Source organism: Argopecten irradians, chromosome 7 (assembly GCF_041381155.1).
Source record: "Argopecten irradians isolate NY chromosome 7, Ai_NY, whole genome shotgun sequence".
NCBI lineage: Eukaryota > Metazoa > Mollusca > Bivalvia > Pectinida > Pectinidae > Argopecten > Argopecten irradians.
The window spans coordinates 35,056,306-35,075,738 of NC_091140.1; the positions used below are offsets into that span (position 1 = coordinate 35,056,306).

A 19,433-nucleotide genomic window follows, 5' to 3' on the forward strand; every position below is an offset into this window, starting at 1 on the left:
ACTTAAGCAAAATAAAGCATCTGAATCTGATTCAAAATTGGGGATATCGAGAGATATGAATATATATACAGTACAGTACTTTATACATTTTATTCATTTAGACAGAATAATATGCATATTAGTTAAAAACAAACATATTACAGAATACTTTTAGCATGTCACTATATGTTTCATGTAAGCTGCAAAATACCGGTATTTCACAAGAGTAATACACACATTCCACTATCATTATCATAAAAAACTTATACATTTGTCGTTAGAAGGAGAACCCAACAATTTAACTATAACCATATACACCAATCCCATTCCCTTCCCAATAATGCACTGACACCTGTTGTTGTCAGTGGAAGAAAACCACACGTAAAAACCACCGTTGGGACTAACCCCGGATATCTTTATTTCATTTCACCAGATTGTCGGATTATCGTCCGATCACTGTTAGTTTTTAAGAACATAACAGTGCGAATGCTTCCGCTTGTCCGTCCGCGCTCTCCATACTAAGTATGATAAGCGAGTGGTAAGAAAAGTCTTGACACAAGTGGAAATTACCATTAGGACACAACAGGGCTCGGTATGTCGTGTGGTGCCTTCCTGTCCTGGTTGCACTGTTTTGTAGTATTGCAATACATATATTTGTTAAATGTGATATTAGTTCCCCTTTTAGTACGTATTTAAACTTCTCCTAATTGTCAAATTAACTAACCTGATGCTAGGTCATTTTAGAAGGAAAGCCTTTTGTGAACACATACTTTTTGGTTTTTAAATAACAGATCTTTGTAACCTGCGTTCATGGGATATCATTGACCAGAACGGATCTATCGACCAATACTACTCAACACTTGGAGGAAATCTGTGGACCGATTATCACTTCAGAGCAAAATGGCAAGGCGACACATTTTTGTTGGGTTGCTTGTTTCCGTAATTTTGACATTGTTCATTACATGGAATAATATCCTACCAAGGTGAGTAGTTATTGTTATTGTGATATAAGACTTTTGTGTATCTGTTTTTTACGTATGTTTTTATTCATGCACCCCTTCATAAGCCCCTCTTCAGTTCGTTATCAGTGTTATCCCCGACACTGTTATGACATAGAAGGTATTGAAATGACTAGAATTTGATATAAACAAACAATACAATGTATATAGAAAAATATAATAATACGTATACATTGTACAATTTCTAATATTATTCATTCAGGTAAAAGGCATAAATACAAAATCATTCATCACACCATGCACCATAAACAAGTTTCATACAAATTGAGATCATATCATACTTTGAAAATAAATATATATATAAACGATATTATATAACGATGTTTTGAGTTATAAAATACTTGTTTTCTGAAATAATCTACATTAATGTTTAAATTAATATCGTAACCTTCCTCATCTGAAAATATCAATTATTGCATTTACATTATATCAATAAACAAAAACTGAATTTCATATTGATAAACATATTTGTTACTGAATAACAACGAACTCTTTGGCTAGCGTATCAAAAACAAATCTGGTTGGAAGGACCTGGTGTTGTTCAAAAATAAACTTTTTGTGTAAGTTACCTTTTCACAAATCGTTATGTTAAACATGTAGTTCAGATATTAATGTAAAATCGGGATACTGGCCGGTATCATATTGACATATAACATATTCTTAGTGGTTTTTACTCAATAAAACATTAATTTAAAAAAAATGATTTCTTTCCATTAATTAAGTCCTTAGTCTCAGTACTTTTCTTTACTCCCTTATTGTGTTCTACGACTGCACAAACAAACCTTAAGGTATTCATGATCCTGGTGTCTCAGATTCCTGGTGTGTTTACAAATTTTAAGTAGATATGCACACATAAGTTAATTTTAATATGAAGTAATATTGCTAAAGAGACAGGCTAGTTATTACACACAAAAAGTAGTCAGATGAAGGAAGGCTGAAAGTTAATTAAATGACGTTAAATAGATAAATAAAAGGGGCTATTGTTCATAAATCAAAAATGGTGTAATTATACTTACAAATGTTATAAGACATTCTCATAATTGGATCCTGCCTCACTCACTTTAAATTATTATAAACATTAAGGCATAGATGATGAAAATTGGATCATTTAATTACATGTTACTTCAATTATTATTAAAATAAACTATTTTAATGTAGCTTGAGCTATCTAATAAAACGTTATAGATAGCACAGATACAAGACAGGTATGTTAGTCGTGAGATAACACAGGTATACTTTCGTGAGAGAACACAGGTAAACTTCAGGTAATGTCTATACAAGGCATATCATCAATGCTGTTACCATGAATACACATTCCTGTGTATTTGCTACCTCGTGTATAATGGTAAGCTGTATCTTTATGACCCCTTTATCTAGATTGATCACAATCTATTATAACTCTGAAACGATTGTCTATATTTATAATATTATAATGGCATGTTGGTGATATTTTTATTGTATATACGTAGATCAATAAGGGATTTACTGGTTATACGTTTCCATGGATACATATTGGGATGACGCTGTCCAAAGTATTCTACAAGTTAATTAAAGAATAATTAGATATGATAACTGATGGCTCTGTACAGCTCCATTACAGATGTAAGTTCATGGAATGCCTTCGTAAATAAAAGTTAGTGTCGTCTATAGTTTGTACTACAGACAGACGTTCTATCGATAACCATGCAGGTCTACTGGACTAGAATTGTAATAATGTAGCTCAAAATACTTCTAGATAGATAACGGTATCGTCCGGTAGGAAAGCAAATTAAGCCGTGTACATATACAATTGAATGTAAGCGCGTTCAAGTGCTTTTTGGATGAGATAAGTGTGTAAATTGTTTTACCTTCAATTTAACCAATATATTGGCTCAGGTATAAATACTAGTCAAACAGATCGAGTATAGAAAAGGATGTGAATACCTGAATGAAAGTACGTAAAACAAGATATTTAGATAATATACTATAAACATTTCTATAAACTAGCTAGGATAAATGCAGCTATTTAAGCAATAAACTGTTACCAGATTGGACATACAGTTGATATGAAGCCCATCCGGAAGGAAGAAAAATAGATGGCGCCCGTTAGGGCGCCATGAATATTTATCTTTCGGACGGATGGGCTTCATATCAACTGTATGTCCAATCTGGTAACAGTTTATTACTTATATTTCCATTACGATCATTCAAATTCAAAACTATACATATATATCTTTTGAGTTCCCCGCTTGCGTTAGTGTTGACGTCACCAAGTTCAATAAACAGAACAGCCATAGCATCAGCTTCTGAATATAGTTCAACACAAAACGGTTTGAAACAAGCGAACAAATGGGATAATATTTTTTGATACACGCTATTTTGTCAACACGATATTACCATTAGATTTCATAGACCGCACAACTTTAAAACCACTTTTAAAAATATTTGACCGTTATGTATAGGCGTAAGTATACAGTGTATACATTGTCAGTGACACGGCGGAAACGTCAAATATTCATACGCTTGACCAGATTGGAGTTCATAGCCAGATATTGCCCATCTGGTTTACCATAGATCAAACGGGAAACTGAAAGTAGAATGGAAATATATGCATATATGCATATACCTGTAATTTTCAAACGATTTTGCGTACAGTTAAGTTTGAATATCTTAATGTTATTTCTTAATGAGACCACATGACAATAGTTTTAATTAATAAAGATATCTTAATGTTATTTCTTAATGAGACAACATGACAATAGTTTTAATTAATAAAGATGTCCTGCTTTAAAATATTGATATGATTTGTTTTAGTTATTTATATACAATCAAACTTTAAAACTGAAATATTGTTCAGGTGAACAATATAAAAATATACCAAGTTTGAAGATGTTCATTAAGTGCGTAGTAAAGCAACATTGTAAAGGTCAAATTAGCCGGACCAGTAGACTGTTTAGCAACCTCAAGTAAGTAAGTTGTCAAGTTAACATAACAAACCAAAATGCATATTTATTATTTAATGAATATCCCTTATATATCACATATAGATTTATCATGTCTTCAATACAGTAGCAATAAAATACCATCATTACTTCGCATATTTACTCAATAAAGTTGAATTAAATAAATTTATTTCAACCACGATAACTATCGCCCAGACCCCGTTCCTACCGCACAGACCGCACATCGTGCGCACACTACGCATACCGACCATCGTGTATACATCGTCCGCAAACCGCACATCGTGTAACGTTCTGTGGTATACGATCGATGTATACACAACTGTACCATTGAATACCTTCAGTATTTATATTTCCAGCTGACGGTGTCTCGTTTTGGACTATTCCAATAAAATTGATTTTAAAGTAAATAATTCTTACGTGCTGATAGAAGTCTGATACTCTACCTGTTGGCATTGCCTTATCGTTAGGGTGGGTAAAACGATTAACTAGACGTAAAATGACAGAACAAAAAACTAGACCGACATTTACACGTAAAGCAGTTTGTATTGATTTGATTAAATCCCTCTACATTTTGCCTGTGAAAGTTTAACGATAACAGTAGTTTATTGTTTGCTTACATAACACACCCATCCATTACAAGTGATAATAAGCTATCCCTTCCAGTTTGAGTGTAGGGTGATATCAAATGATTCATCAGGGGTGCATGGTGTTAACGCTTCATCGACGACTACGTTCGGCCTCCGTTGCATGTATATTTAATATAATATAATTATTGTGATAGTTAGAACGTTTCTCTTCGTTCTAGTAATGTGTCACTGAAACTACCAAAGACACAAGCATATAGCATGATGGAGTATAATGACTCGTTATACACATAATAACATGCATACACATGTATATAGTTTTTTTTTCTTTCTACAATTTCGATCTCATTATACTTTAAACAATTCATTTTCTTTATTGCTATTTCATAAAATTATTCATCAAAAGAATTCAATGTAGTGTGATGCAATTTCTCTAATTTGTTCGTTTGGAATAAAACAATATATTTACATTTCCGTTTTCACTTTCCTATATAACCTTACTAACGGGGCAATCGTTTACACTTGCGCAAACGCAGCGGGACTGCTGCGCAAGAACACAAACCAAAACACTGACTTCCGCCCTTATGTAAATGCGCATCCGGTTAGGCCAAAATATATGCCATGACAAAGGTTCCATATCAACATCAGTTTTAATGCAATGGAAAGCATTGTATTAATATTAAAAAGAAAATTTAAAAAAAATGAAAAGATATGGAATAAATTGATTAAAAACGATAAAGTTTTTGTGGAACTATGTTTTATTTACTCCCGGAACTTGATACATTTTCCTGCCAAATTTGAGCCAGCTGTTTCGCGATTCCATCAATTACTCAGCTGTTCCACCAATCGTATGACGTTGAAAAAACGAAGGTTTATTTTACCGGAACACTAAATTTAAATGAAGTGGTCGGTCGAAATGTGAATATAAGGAATGTATTATTTAATTTTTTGTTGTTTACTTGTATGTAAATTGCATTTTTTGTACAGATATTTCAACATGACACGCTGACTCGCGTCATTTAAAATATCTGTACAAAAATGCAGTTTACACACCAGTAAACAACAAAAAAATAAAAATCGTTCCTTAAATAAACACGTGTATAGGAAGGAAAGAATATCAGAGATCCTTGAATAAAGCGTGGACGATGGCGAAATGTTATAAAAAGAAAACGGAACAAAAGGCACTAGTCAGTCACGGCATACTATAAATAGTACATTCTAATGGTTAATGATTTTTTGAAAAGCTCTTGAAGCGGTAATGAAAAAGGACGAATATTTGAAAACTTTTTTTTTTATCTCGCATTTCTCTTCTTTTTTGAAATATCTCTTTTTTTCAAATACACATTATATTATTAAGTCTTCTGCCAATACGGTTCAAGTAACAATCATTCATACATTATCAAATAGAGACAAACAAAGGCATATTTTGACTATTCAAACGCTTTTAATTTATCCAATATGAAAGTTGTTAACGCACATGTACACGAAGAAGGATTTTTTTAACAGTAGATGTTTACCAAGACCGAAGCGGGTCAAGAGTTCGATAAACACAATAATAAACAAATTAGAATATTATTTCATGTAATATATTAGCTTAAATTCAGTTCTTTGTTTCATTTTAAGTTAAGGAAATCAAATAGCTCATAAAGATTTGTATGTATCAAGATAAATCCTTCGGCATCGAAGCACCGGACTTAATAACGGTACAACGATGTCAAAAACACTTCAGAAGGGATTTCTGTAACCCACCCAAGAATGCGCTGAAATGTGTTGTTGTCTATAGTGGGGGAAAACCACAAGTGAAATCTCGGTACAATATGATATAATACTATGCAGGATATCTTTTTCGCCAGATTGTCTGTTCGGTCACGTGATCGGCGTGTGCCGGTAAGTCACTTTCAAGAATATATCAGGAAGCACATTTCCGCTTGTCTACCCGCGCTTTTATAAAAAGGCTTGATACAAGAGGAAATTACCTAATAGCACACACCTGGAGCTGCTCGGTATATCGTGTGGTGCCTTCGTGTCCTGGTTGCCCTGTTTTGAAAAATGTAGAGATTCTAAACCCTAGCTGTGCACGTGGCAATAGTATTGACCAGAACGGATCTATTCATTAATACTGCTAAACACTTTGAGAACAGTGGACCAATTATCAGTTCAGAGGGAAAATGACAAGGCAAAAAATATTTGTTGGGTTACTTGTTTCTGTAATTTTGACATTGTTTATTACATGGAATACAATCCTACCAAGGTGAGTAGTTATTGTTATTGTGATTCTCAGACTTGTGTGTACCTCTTTGTTTACGTATGTTATGTATGTGATTCGTGTGTCCCGTCATAAGCTACACTTCAATTCGTTATTAGTGATACTGCCGTAAATGACATAGAAGGTATTAATATGACTAGAATTTGATATAAATAAACAATAAGTAAATATGAAATAAGATAATAATAATACAACTACATGTTATAATAATAATAATAAAAATGTATAAATACATAAAAGGTTCACCACACCAGGCATCACAACCAAGCTTCATTCACATTGATATCATACACTTTGATAATAAATATATAAACGATATCATATAAGGATGTTTTGAGTTATAAAATACTAGTATTCTGAAATAGTCTACTTTTTAACATCGTAACCTTCCTCATATGAAAAAAATCAATCACCGCATTTTTATGATATGAATACCGGTATTGTTAGGTATAAGTTACCTTCTCACCAATTGTTATGCTAAAATGTAGCCCAGAGATTATTTAAAACCATGTTTTTCCCGGTATTTATATTGACATATTTCATATTTGTAATGGCTTTACTCTACGACTGCACAAATAAACCTTAAGTTAACATATTCCCGGTGTCACGGATTTTTGAGTGTGCTTACAAATCTTAAATAGACATGCGCATATAAATTTATTTTAATATAAAGTAATATTGCTAAAGAGACAGGCTAGTTATTACACTTAAAAAGTGACCAGATGAATGAAGACTGGAAATTAATTAAATGACGTTAAATAGATGAATAAAAGGGGCTTTTGTTTATAAATCAAAAATGATGTAATTATACTTACAAATGTCATATGGTATTCTCATTATAGGACCTTACCTCACTCACTCTTAATTATCATAAACATCAAGGCATATATGATGAAAATCGGATCATTTAATTACAGTTTACTCCAATTATTATCAAAATAAATTATTTTAATGTAGTTCGAGCTTTCTAATAAAACGATATAGAAAACACACCTACAAGTCAGGTATGGTAGTTGTGAGAGAACACAGGTAAAATTCAGTGACAGTTCTATACAAGGCATATAATCAATTATATTACCCATACCTGGAATGAAGCACAAATTGCTGTGTATTTGCTACCTAGTGTATGATGGTAAGCTGTATCTTTACGACCCCTTATCCAGATTTATCATAACGTATTATAACTCTGAGAACGATATTCTATATATTATGATATGACAATATGGTGATATTTCTATTGTATATACGCAGATCAATAAGGGATGAACTGATTTGACGTTTCCATGGATACATGGGTTGTATTGATGCTGGCTGTAAGTGGTATTTAGGAAATAATTAATGAATAATTAGAGTTGATAACTGATGGCTCCGCACACCTCCATATCGTTGACAGTATTATACATGTGTACATTTACGAGTTTCTAGAATGCCTTCGTAAATAAACGTTATTATCGTCTATATACTACAGCTAAGACGTTATATCCATATCACTACAGGTATACTAGAATAATTATATATCTTACGTAGTGATTTATATAAAATTTTCTTTGTAATATTGTAGCTCAAACTACTTCAGGCAGGTAATGGTGTCGTCCGCCAAAGTAAGCCAGCAGGAATGTATGTTGAGTAGTCGGCCGGGTACTTAATATTAGCACGTCTGTGTGATTTTGGCTTTTTAATTTCTACAGGCGTTAAACTTCCATTTTGTACTTGTGATATAATTTCATAATCACCCGTTATTATGTGTTTCTAAAAAAACTTTACTGCAAATTATATGCAATTTATTCATGCCTATAACTCTTGCGATACAATCACCCCACAGAGAGTCCCCCACCTCCAATCATATCAAAGGAGTATTGTTTAATATGCCAACCACTACCGGTGTTGTACAGAAAACACACCCGGAGTCCTGGGAAATAAATACCTGGACTATTTTTACAGTTTCTAATAAAAAAAAATTACACCACTGTAAATTATATGTAATTGATCAATGCCTATATAGAGAAAAGGAAATAATGTAACTATTTTTGCGGAACAAAAAATACAGAAGGAAAATATGGAAAACTTTGAAATAATGAAAAAGATTCTACATATAACATAGAGCTTGTAATGGATAGGAAAAAACACATATCTATATGTATAATCTTACAAACTATCGATTATACATAGAGAAGTTAATATCAGTAATTAAAACATGGCTATAATGTCATCTTTTGTTGTCCCCAGTACTTTATTCAGACTATTGTTCAAGTACTTGTTCTGTCTGTAGATTAGTACACCTTTCACTGTACATTAGTTTACCTGTAGCTGTAGATTAGTTTCAACTAATCTACAGTTCCAGGTAAACTAATGTGCGATGAAAGGTAGAGAGTGACACTACATGTACATGCAGCATTGTAAAATTGGACGGATAAATAACAAATAAATGTACTCAAATTCAACATAAATGTTATAGAAAACTTCAATAATACATATTATTACATATTTTCTGTTTTATATATTGATTCGTGGACATCGGCATAAATCCAATCACATCAACCACAACGCATTAAATTACTCCTTGTGTTGAAAATCAAGACTCTTTAGTATTTCGACAGCACAGGCATTCCTACAATGATGTTTTAATTTTAGATAGATATGTGTACTTTCTTTCTTTGAAAATTGAATGAATGCTTTCGATATAGTTCCCAAAAAATTCACTGTTAATTGCTTAATTTCTTGAATAAACATACACGTAAGACACAAATCCACGTTTCCCAAATTGAATAATTTCGGTAGAATTCCTTATCCAAGAATCACACAAAGCCTACTGAACAAATTTGAAATTTTAAGCTTTCTTTTCATCACTTTGCCGTTTTCACAGAATTTCAATGTAGTTTCCTTTAGAATCCACTAAATCTTGATATTATGTTTTAGGACCAATCATATTCTTCATTTCAAGACGTAGAGCGGTATATTCAAGATTAATACGTTTCCATGGTAATCCTCCATATCTTGTGAATTTCCGACAAGTTATAAATATCCAAGTGAATAGTCTGCCTCTGACATAAAGAGCAGCTAAATTCACAAATCACAAAATAAACTCTGTTATTGGAAATTTGATAATCATTTTAGATAGTTTGACTTCGTAAAGATCTGATCTGTACTGTCTGCCATGTTGCCTCTTGTACTGCTCCACTCAGAATGAAGAGAACTCAAACTCACAAAAAATTCTCTGGTAATAACATTGGTGTGGAATTTCATGAAAAATTCATGCAACGCATACACGACCAGAGTAGACCTATATTACAACAATTACTGTGCTGACATGTTCAGTGTCAAAGATGGTTGAAGGCCTTACCTGTAGCTGTAGATTAGTTACACAATAGCCATAGTTAGCATTGTACATCAGAATGCCATGTTTTAAGAAAGAGAAACACCTCAAACTGTAGATTAGTCAAGATAATGAACAATGCTCGGCCCTTAATTAAAAAAACGTTATTTTCCGTTTGTGTCCCATAGAACCACTTGATCCATAGTAAGGAAAATATGTACAACCCCATCGGTATCTTAATGTACACCTCTAGGAGCTAAATCTGACGGCCGCGTCATAAAGTACAAGGCCATTAGAGTTACGGCCCTTAGACGCAACTGATTGACAGTCAATATTTCTTCTATATTTGACCATTCACGAAAGAGTTTGTAAAATGGTGCGCATGGCATGACAGGTGTACGTTGCGCTGGGCGCTTTGTCCCTCATTTAACAAGGGAGAATTTTTGAAGAAGTAGATCTTTTTTGATTGTTGATGAACGACCTAAACCCCTATACAAACAGGTAATGGCAGTACAATTGCTTCTATAAATAGAAGCTGGTCTCGCTGAAGGTGAAGCAATGTTACACAAGAAATCGCAAACAACGCTGAATGTTCTGGCTTGGGCAGAAATTCACAATTTCGGTCACATCAGAAACACTTAAGTTTATACGAAAGTCTATCATATTAAGATATTACCCAATAAAAAGGCACCTGCAAAGCAGCATACCTAAACCACTGCTTCTCGCTTAATCTGTTCGTCTATTTACTCTCCACACAAGCACATTCTATCTTTGTTTTTTTTCTTGGTTCCGCTAGAACAGACATTGCTAGGAAATACTTTGGATGCTTTTGAAGTAATATCGGAGGTGCGACGCACATTTCCAATAGTTTGCCTATCCAAGGTTGGGCGGGCCAGAACTGCGCGATTATTGTCGAAAATGCCCGCTGAATTGAAATAACATCGAGAACTTAGGGCCCAGTCTATCTGAGAAAATGCATCGACTCCTGATACAAATTGGTCGCTGAATCACCTGTTGCATACGGGTAAATGAGTGTTCAACATTGTCGCGGAACGATCTGTAGTCACCACAACGTATCGATGTAGTTCCACACTTGTGGGCGCAGTTTCACCTTTTATATCGGATTTAATTTGATCAACCAATCCGTTAGAAAATTGAGCCTTAAACCGATATACTGTATCATGCCATTGAAAACAGAGATATTCTCTATAATTTAGAATAACTAGTTTATAATTAGCACTTGCACTTTGAAGGACAGTGTTTTTGTCTTCGTGTAGGAAACGCGGAGTAATAAGGTGAGAATTTAACTCACAAAGGTCTATAATTAGTCTGTAACATTTGTTTTTCTTTGTTACAACATGAATAGTTATACAAATAGGCGAGTTAGTTATTTCAATCACATTTAAAGAAAGGAATGATTTAATGAATAAAATTATATTCTTTCTCAGAAACTTTTAAATTTGGGATGTAAAACGGATACACACGGTAAACGGTAATTTAACACCTGTTAACCATATCAACACCTTATCACAACAACCCATTTCAGACCATATTTATCAATGTTGTACTGAATGGAACCGAAACAAATTGTGTAGTAAATCAAGGTCCTTGCTCTTGATGGTCCTGGCTTGGAGGTAGTCGATATGCTGGACGGCAGTTTAAGGAATCAAAGATAACGAGGTCGATTATTATACTGAAATGGCTGACTGCGTCCTCTATCACGGTATTCCCGTGTTTTGCTGCACTTATTTCCGCCGCGACTCTGAGGTTATCCAATGACTGACCACTTAGAGCTGGGGCATCTTCCTTCAGACATATGAACAAATTGGAAGTTTTATTGTCAAACTTCCTCTTTATGAGTAACCCAGCAAACTCACCTCGAAGAAAGGCTATTTGCGCATGTAGAATGGTGTACAGTCTGCCTTGTAGTTCGAAATCCTTAGAATTATGTTCTGGATCACTTTCAAACTGAGATAGTTGTTTCATAGATGACATTCAGATTACATTGACAGTCTTTAGAAATCCCTTGCTTGTTCTTGAAAACACGGACGTTGTTTGGTAATTGAATTTTATTGAGAGTTTCCTTAATGAGTCGGTATTCTCTCTCTATACTGTTCCCGGTTGTTGCTTCAGTATCGTTAATACCGACATAACGGGGACCGGGGGGAGGTACACTCCACGAATTCGGCTCAGCGGCTTGAATATTGGACAAAGGCTGTCCTGACGATCTATCTTGTATTCCAGACTCTAAATCTTCAACTCGCGGATGAAAAAGTCTTGCTCGAACTTCTGAAATCCTGCACATTTCTCGGTTTCAAGTTTCAATAAAGGCTGATTGATATTGTCGAACTTATTGTTAGTAGTCACTGAAATTCATCGATTCGACTCTTTAACTTTTTATGTGTCCGTTCAACTTCCGACATATCAGATGTAGTGTAGGGGCACACCATGTGGTGATAAAAGCACCGACAAGCGTTGTTGTACAGAAAATACATCCGGTGTACCGGTAAAAAAATCTGGAATATTTTCCGTGGTTACAGTTTGTTTCCGTCTGAGAACAAATCAACAGAATTTGTTTAAACTACATACAATGATAGCATATGAGGTGACTCAACTTTGGATTGAATTTGAGGTCAAAAGGTCACCTACAAAGGTCACTCATGCTAAAAATAGATTATTTGGAAAATATAAGTTTCCAGACGATATTTTACAATGACAATGATAGCATATGAATATATACAGCCTGGATTTGAATTCGAGGTCAAAAGGTCAACCAAAAAGCTCACTATTACTAAAAATAGGCTATTCCACAAATATTAGTTTCCGGACGATGACTAGAGAAAACATCAACGGATTTTGATCAAATTTCACACAGGGTGTGAGAGGGTACGGTTTTCAGCTGTTCTCCTTAACATTAAGCCCAAAGACGGCATGAGTGTATTGCATCAGATAATAAAGTATTACTTCTAAAGGATTTAGGAGAAATCTATTTAGTTTCATGCATATGTTTGGTATTAGTCATGTATAGAGGGAGATATCTTAAGGATATATGTACGGAGAAGACGCTAAGAGGTCGATTTATTGTCTAGATATAGATAAGGGTATACAGGCATTGATTGGCAGCCAGTCGCCGGTCTGCTCAAGTCCCACAGAACACCCTGTAGCTACATGTACCTGATTATAAATCTACAAAACCTACAAAATATTACTTTTATAGACGTTCATGACATTAATAAATATATATTTACATATACAATATAAATGTAATACACGTACATGTACCTTTTTATGTATGTTTGGGATAAGTAACCAGTATTTATCAAACCTGTTTAATTATAACTAACTTATTTATTTACTTATTTATTTCAGATATTATACAGAACTATCGTTCCAAAATATTAACATCGGCTTGGCTAATATAATTTTCCAAAATCCAAATTTCAACGATCATCTGCCAGAAGTCAAATTAAGAGGAATATCAAACACTTTCAAGAATATTCCTCTTTCGGACTTTGCTGCCTCTGTATCTAAATCATATTTATCATCTTACCAATCGTACTTGTCATTAAGAAATATTACGGATCTGAAAAAGATTGCAAGTAATATTACTTCTACACAAGCTCTTGCTTCAAACAAGTCTACGTATTCTTTGGGAGAAGTGATTTATGTGAATATAAAACTTTTCGACGGATATGGGAAGCCACTAACCGACGGTGGAGATATTCTACGTATTTGGTTGACAAGTACGTCATTCAATGCACACGTAAATGGCTACGTCATCGACCACGGCAATGGATCTTACACAGGCCACGTTCGGGCTTTATGGACGGGAAAATGTGTTGTTAAAACAACAATAGCGGCTACTAAGCAACAGATTGCAGTTGTTCATAATTATATTGAAAAACGCGGGTTAATGCACGACATGGTTGCTGGATTTCAAAACGGCAGCGTTGTGGAACGAACCCCATGTAGTTCAAAACCAGACGTATTTGACGAGACTGGTGTATGTAATTTTACAGCGGAAAACTACGGCCTTCATTGGTATTGTGTGGAACCAAAAAATCCTAAACTAAGTTGTCAAGACTGGAGGATTACTAAAGGCCACCGTACCGATCATTTAAACACAACGGAGAGAACTATATCAAGGTATTGTGGTGAAGAAAGTGGTATCATGCAATAACAAATAATTATTTTCTCGTTGTCTTTAGCTCTGCTACATATGTTTTGATAGCAGTCGCGTACATGTCATTAATGCAATTATTCTTCTTTACCAAGTTAGATAAGTAGCGGTTCCCCAACAAATAACCTTTGTTTATCATGTTGATCAAACTCGAGATAGTGAATGTTCATTTTTTTTAAAAGACCGAGCTTTGACTAACTGTTTTAATAGTGGTAACTAACATCTGTTGGGCAACTTGTTTATTCCAATACGTTTTCTATCTGTATACCGCGGTGATCATTGGGGTGTATAAATATAAACGATAACCAACTGATATGGAACATGCGAAATTATGGGAAATCAGATAGGAAAACTACTTCCATGATTTCGGTATACATGTTAATGACTCCTTTTATGCAAAAATATTACATGCAAGATATAACTTTGACGTGAAAGAGGATTTTCTGATTTTAGAAACAATGATATTACGTTTCTTTGTGAAGTTATTCGGATTCTGTATGAAACCATGATATTTTATTAACTTACGCTGTTAAATATTTTTTAAACCGATTGCTTTTAATGTAAGATAACAGATACGACTGATTTTTTAGACCCAGATAATTAATAGGTTTAAGATATACTTCTCTTTTTGAACAGGACATACAAACATATGTTGCTGAAACAGCTACCGACAATAACAGTTACCGGTGGTAAGTAGAAAGCCATCAGAAAATATAATTCAATGTTCCGTGTAACGAACCTTTTCATTGGTTTAAAACTTGTGTTGTCATCTCATAACGTAACAAAATAAAGATTCGTGACGTTGCCTTTTATAAGCTGATACAACAGCGAAATGATTTGATAAAAAAAAAGTTCCCCAAGAAATAGTTTCACAGGATAAGAATGAAGATTCACTTAAATGGATGTTTTGATATTATAGAGTTGTGTCACATCTGCATATATTCCCATCATAGAACACTTCGTTTAGTGTTAAAGTTCATTTTAAAATATTCAGGTTACTACTTACATCAATGTGGTTGTTCTCGCCTTTATCCGCCATACAAACCTAGATCGCAATGACAATCATCATATAAAAACTAGTTTACAGTGATATCCGCCATACAAATCTAGGTCACAGTGACCGATGTCATTCAAATCTAGGTCATAGCGACATCCGCCATACAAATCTAGTTAGCAATGCTCGAAACTCGTCATAGAAACATGTATCACAGCTAAAACCACCACACAATTCTAGGTCATGGCGATATCCTTTGAAAAATGTAGGTGACAGCGACATCCGTCATACAAATATATGTTATAGCAACACCTGATATAGATCTCTACATGAAAGTGACAGGTTCTATTCATGCAGATATCTAGTATATATCAACACACCTCATAAAGATCACAGATTTAGTCGCATTTTACGATCATGCAATGGAACATCAAGAACAATCCGTGCTACTTACAGTTCATTGGTTGAAAGTGTCTCAAAAGACAAACCTAAATTACTTTAAAAAATCTGTTTTAAAACAAGAAAACCAGAAATATCTTGTTGACAGTCAGTACCATTCGTGGAATATGGCCGAATTTATGCCCGTAGCCACTAGATCAAGATTCCAAATTAAGTCGCCTTTTACAATGGGGCATTAAGCGCAATTCTGCATACCCTCTTTAATGTAGGTTTTGTATGCGATTTTCTCAAAACACAAACCGAAAAAATCTGCTTTAAATATAAGAAATCCAGTAGATGCTATGTTGACAGATGATAACATTAATTTGATATGACCTAGTTTATCTCCGTGACCCAGTCGATATGACCTTCATTCTAACAGGTCATATTAAGTTCAACATGCGGTACTAACATCAATATCAAATTATCGAAACGTTGTAAAATGAATGTTTCAGCAAGTTCCGTAACGTTTTTAATGCTAAAATAGAACAAATGCTTTACTTGGTCACTGTGACCTACTTATTCAATCTTTAATCTGTTTTTTTTCTGAAATTCACTAAGCCATAATTCACAGGCAAAAAACACTAAAATGTTATTTCTACTCTGATGTTTAATACATAAGCACTCATTAGTTATTTGTTGTATTTTTGATGTTACTCAGATACTGAATTCGTATCCTCCCCGGATCTACCGTGCTACAAGAGACCGAATATTGAAACCTGGCATGAGGAAACTCCTGTTGGATTTTATTACAAAGGCAAATGGCACCAGCGTGGATGCCGTAACACATTTACACCTTCCAAGTATTCGTACGAGAAATGCTTACGAGACCAGTATCTGTTTTTATTTGGCGATTCAAATATTCGTTCGTGGTTTGATCACATACAACACCAAACCCGAATGGTTGTACCGAAAGATGACAGATTAGGAAATCGGTGGTTCAGCTTGAGGAAAGCTGTTCGTCAGGATCTAAACTCCACGCTTCTCTGGGCTGTTCACGAGTTACCATTCTATACGGGAGAAGATTCCCCCCGAGAATTGATCAAGTCTATAGCATGGTACATGGATCTTATCCCGAACAAGAAAAAGGTTACGCTTGTCATCCATAATATGATGCATTTTGGCAGACTACCACCCTCTGAATTTCGCGAACATGTACGAGATATGAAGTTCGCTATTGGTAGACTATTCCAGCGCATTCCACATGCAAGAGTGTTTATAAAAGGACCACATTCAGCAACGTACATAAACCTCCTGAAACCTTTGGATTTTATCCGAAAATTTCAGGATCAGATATTCTATGAAGAATTAATGGAATTTCATAACGAGATAACATATTTAAACGAATGGGATTTGACAACATGTATTGGAAACGTTAACGTGCATCCTGATGCCTCCACCGTTCGAGATATGATTTATAATTTTATGTCGTATTTATGTGAAGAATAAGAATCTCAAGACAACGTTAGCAATCCAAGACCTCGATTAATTAACTACATATTACCCCCGATTACTAAATTCAACACAAGTTAAGCTGTTAAATACCCCGGTTAAGTAATTACACATCTCAATTTACTAATCTCAACACAAGTTAAGTTGTTAAAGACCCCGGTTAAGTAATTACACATCTCAATTTACTAATCTCAACACAAGTTAAGCTGTTAAAGACCCCGGTTAAGTAATTACGCATCTCAATTAACTAATCTCAACACATGTTAAGCTGTTAAAGACCCCGGTTAAGTAATTACACATCTCAATTTACTAATCTCAACACAAGTTAAGCAGTTAAAGACCCGGTTAAGTAATTACACATCTCAATTAACTTATCTCAACACAAGTTAAAGTGAATAGTCGGGCAAGGATGGCTAAAGTAGGTAAAAATGGTGTGAATGTATCCAGTATAATTTCTTATGAAATGGAAAAATAAAATATCTCGTCAAAATCTGTCTGCGTACGAAGAAATTAATTTAAAGTATGGGAATTCTAAAACGGTCCTCCCGGCTCAATATGTCCGTGGTTACATTTCTACACAGCCTCGCTTTCAATGCTTTCAACTTTTCTTTACTTTAATGGTCAGAACTGGGAAACTAAGCAGAACTTGACCGTCGTATTAATATGTGAGAACTTTTGGAAGGCCAATGAACGCATTTAGACTGGTTTTCTTTGCCCGACTATTCACTTTAAGCAGTTAAAGACCCCGGTTAGGTAATTACACATCTCAATTAACTAATCTCAACACAAGTTAAGCAGTTAAAGACCCCGGTTAAGTAATTACACATCTCAATTAACTAATCTCAACACAAGTTAAGCAGTTAAAAATTCCGATTAAGTAATTACACATCTCAATTTACTAATCTCAACACAAGGTTCGCAATTCAAGACACCGGTTAATTCATTAGATATTGTCTCTTTTTTTTATCTTAACACATTAACAAGTTTTGCAGTCCAAGTCCCCGATTAATTTATTACATACATAGTAATTTCAACACAATTTTTGCATTCCAAGATCCCTGGTAAGTAAGTTCACATCATAAATGTATTTTTCGTATATATATTTTTACGTTTTAGCAAACATTATCCTCGATACTCCAGGGCTTCCGATCACTTACGATCTCTACACCCCTGGACTATCTCATAGTGAAATTGAAGGCAGCTCAGCGGAAAACATTTGACCAATCACAGGCTAGCAAAGATTTCCTTTGAAGACTACAGAGAGAGCGACGCCTAACATCTAAGCCACACAGTCAACCACAGTGTACCGTTATACGGCACTTTTGATGTACATCAAATGACTAAATTACCTGTTCTATTCTGTTGCCTCCAGTTTTACTATGAGATAGTCCAGGGGTGTAGAGATCGAAAGTGATCGGAACCCCTGGAGTATCGAGGATGAGCAAAAATAAAAAGACAAACAAGATTCAATTGCTTAACGTTACAGTATCAATTTTGGTCAGCAATTTCATTGCGCTTGTATTTGGTCTGACAGGTTAAAGAGATCAAACCAATATCGCGATTGGTTTGGTCAGTAATTGCTATAAATAGGTTTCAGAACATATTACGGTACTTCCATACATTTGACAACGTGAAAATACCTAAACGTGCAGATCATAATAATACATGCGACAAACTCAAACATTTCATATAGCACGTAATTATGCAGTTTAAATGGCATTATATACCTTCTCAAAATATCAGTTTTGAAAATACAAATATATATATATATATATATATATATAAATAAAAAAGAACAATGTCCATGTGATGGTTTCCATATACATAAAAAAACACAACTATAAAACAGTTTTTTAGTATAATTCAGGTTTGAATTCTTTTGAAAAGAATTCAAACCCCTGAAGACCGGCATGAGCCGAGAAAGCGCTAGGGAGAAAAAACTGTTTTATAGTTGTGTTTTTTTATGTATATATATATATATATATACAATGTTTGGATGTTGGCAGAGTCCTTCACTGGGTACATACTTCACACAGGGCTCTTGTATTTCCGTTACAATTGCGCTGTTGGAAACTGATGACACACTTACTGAATAACGGCTTTCCTTTATTTATAGACAGTGAATGAGCAAAGATATTATTTCATGGCGGAACAAATTTACAGGCACAATCTGTTTACATGCGGCAAGGGAACTTTTTTACATTAATTTAGTGAAACTTAATAAAAAAAAAAAAAAAAAAAAACCCTAATATATAGGTAGGTTAAC

The 19,433-nt window shown here is 34.3% G+C and overlaps 1 protein-coding gene across 2 annotated transcripts; it reads left to right on the forward strand.

Moving 5' to 3' along the window:
• Positions 1-373: 373 nt before the first annotated feature.
• LOC138328261 (NXPE family member 4-like) lies at positions 374-19,410 on the forward strand. 2 transcript variants are annotated; one of them, XM_069274975.1, is made up of 5 exons: positions 374-571; positions 771-962; positions 13,473-14,249; positions 14,920-14,972; positions 16,377-19,410. In XM_069274975.1, the coding sequence occupies exons 2-5, from the start codon at positions 880-882 to the stop codon at positions 17,162-17,164; spliced, it is 1,701 nt and encodes a 566-aa protein (XP_069131076.1). In that variant the 5' UTR covers positions 374-571; positions 771-879; the 3' UTR covers positions 17,165-19,410. The 2 variants fall into 2 exon arrangements, with proteins under 2 accessions (XP_069131076.1, XP_069131077.1); XM_069274976.1 differs by lacking the exons at positions 374-571; positions 771-962 and adding an exon at positions 6,206-6,775.
• Positions 19,411-19,433: the final 23 nt, after the last annotated feature.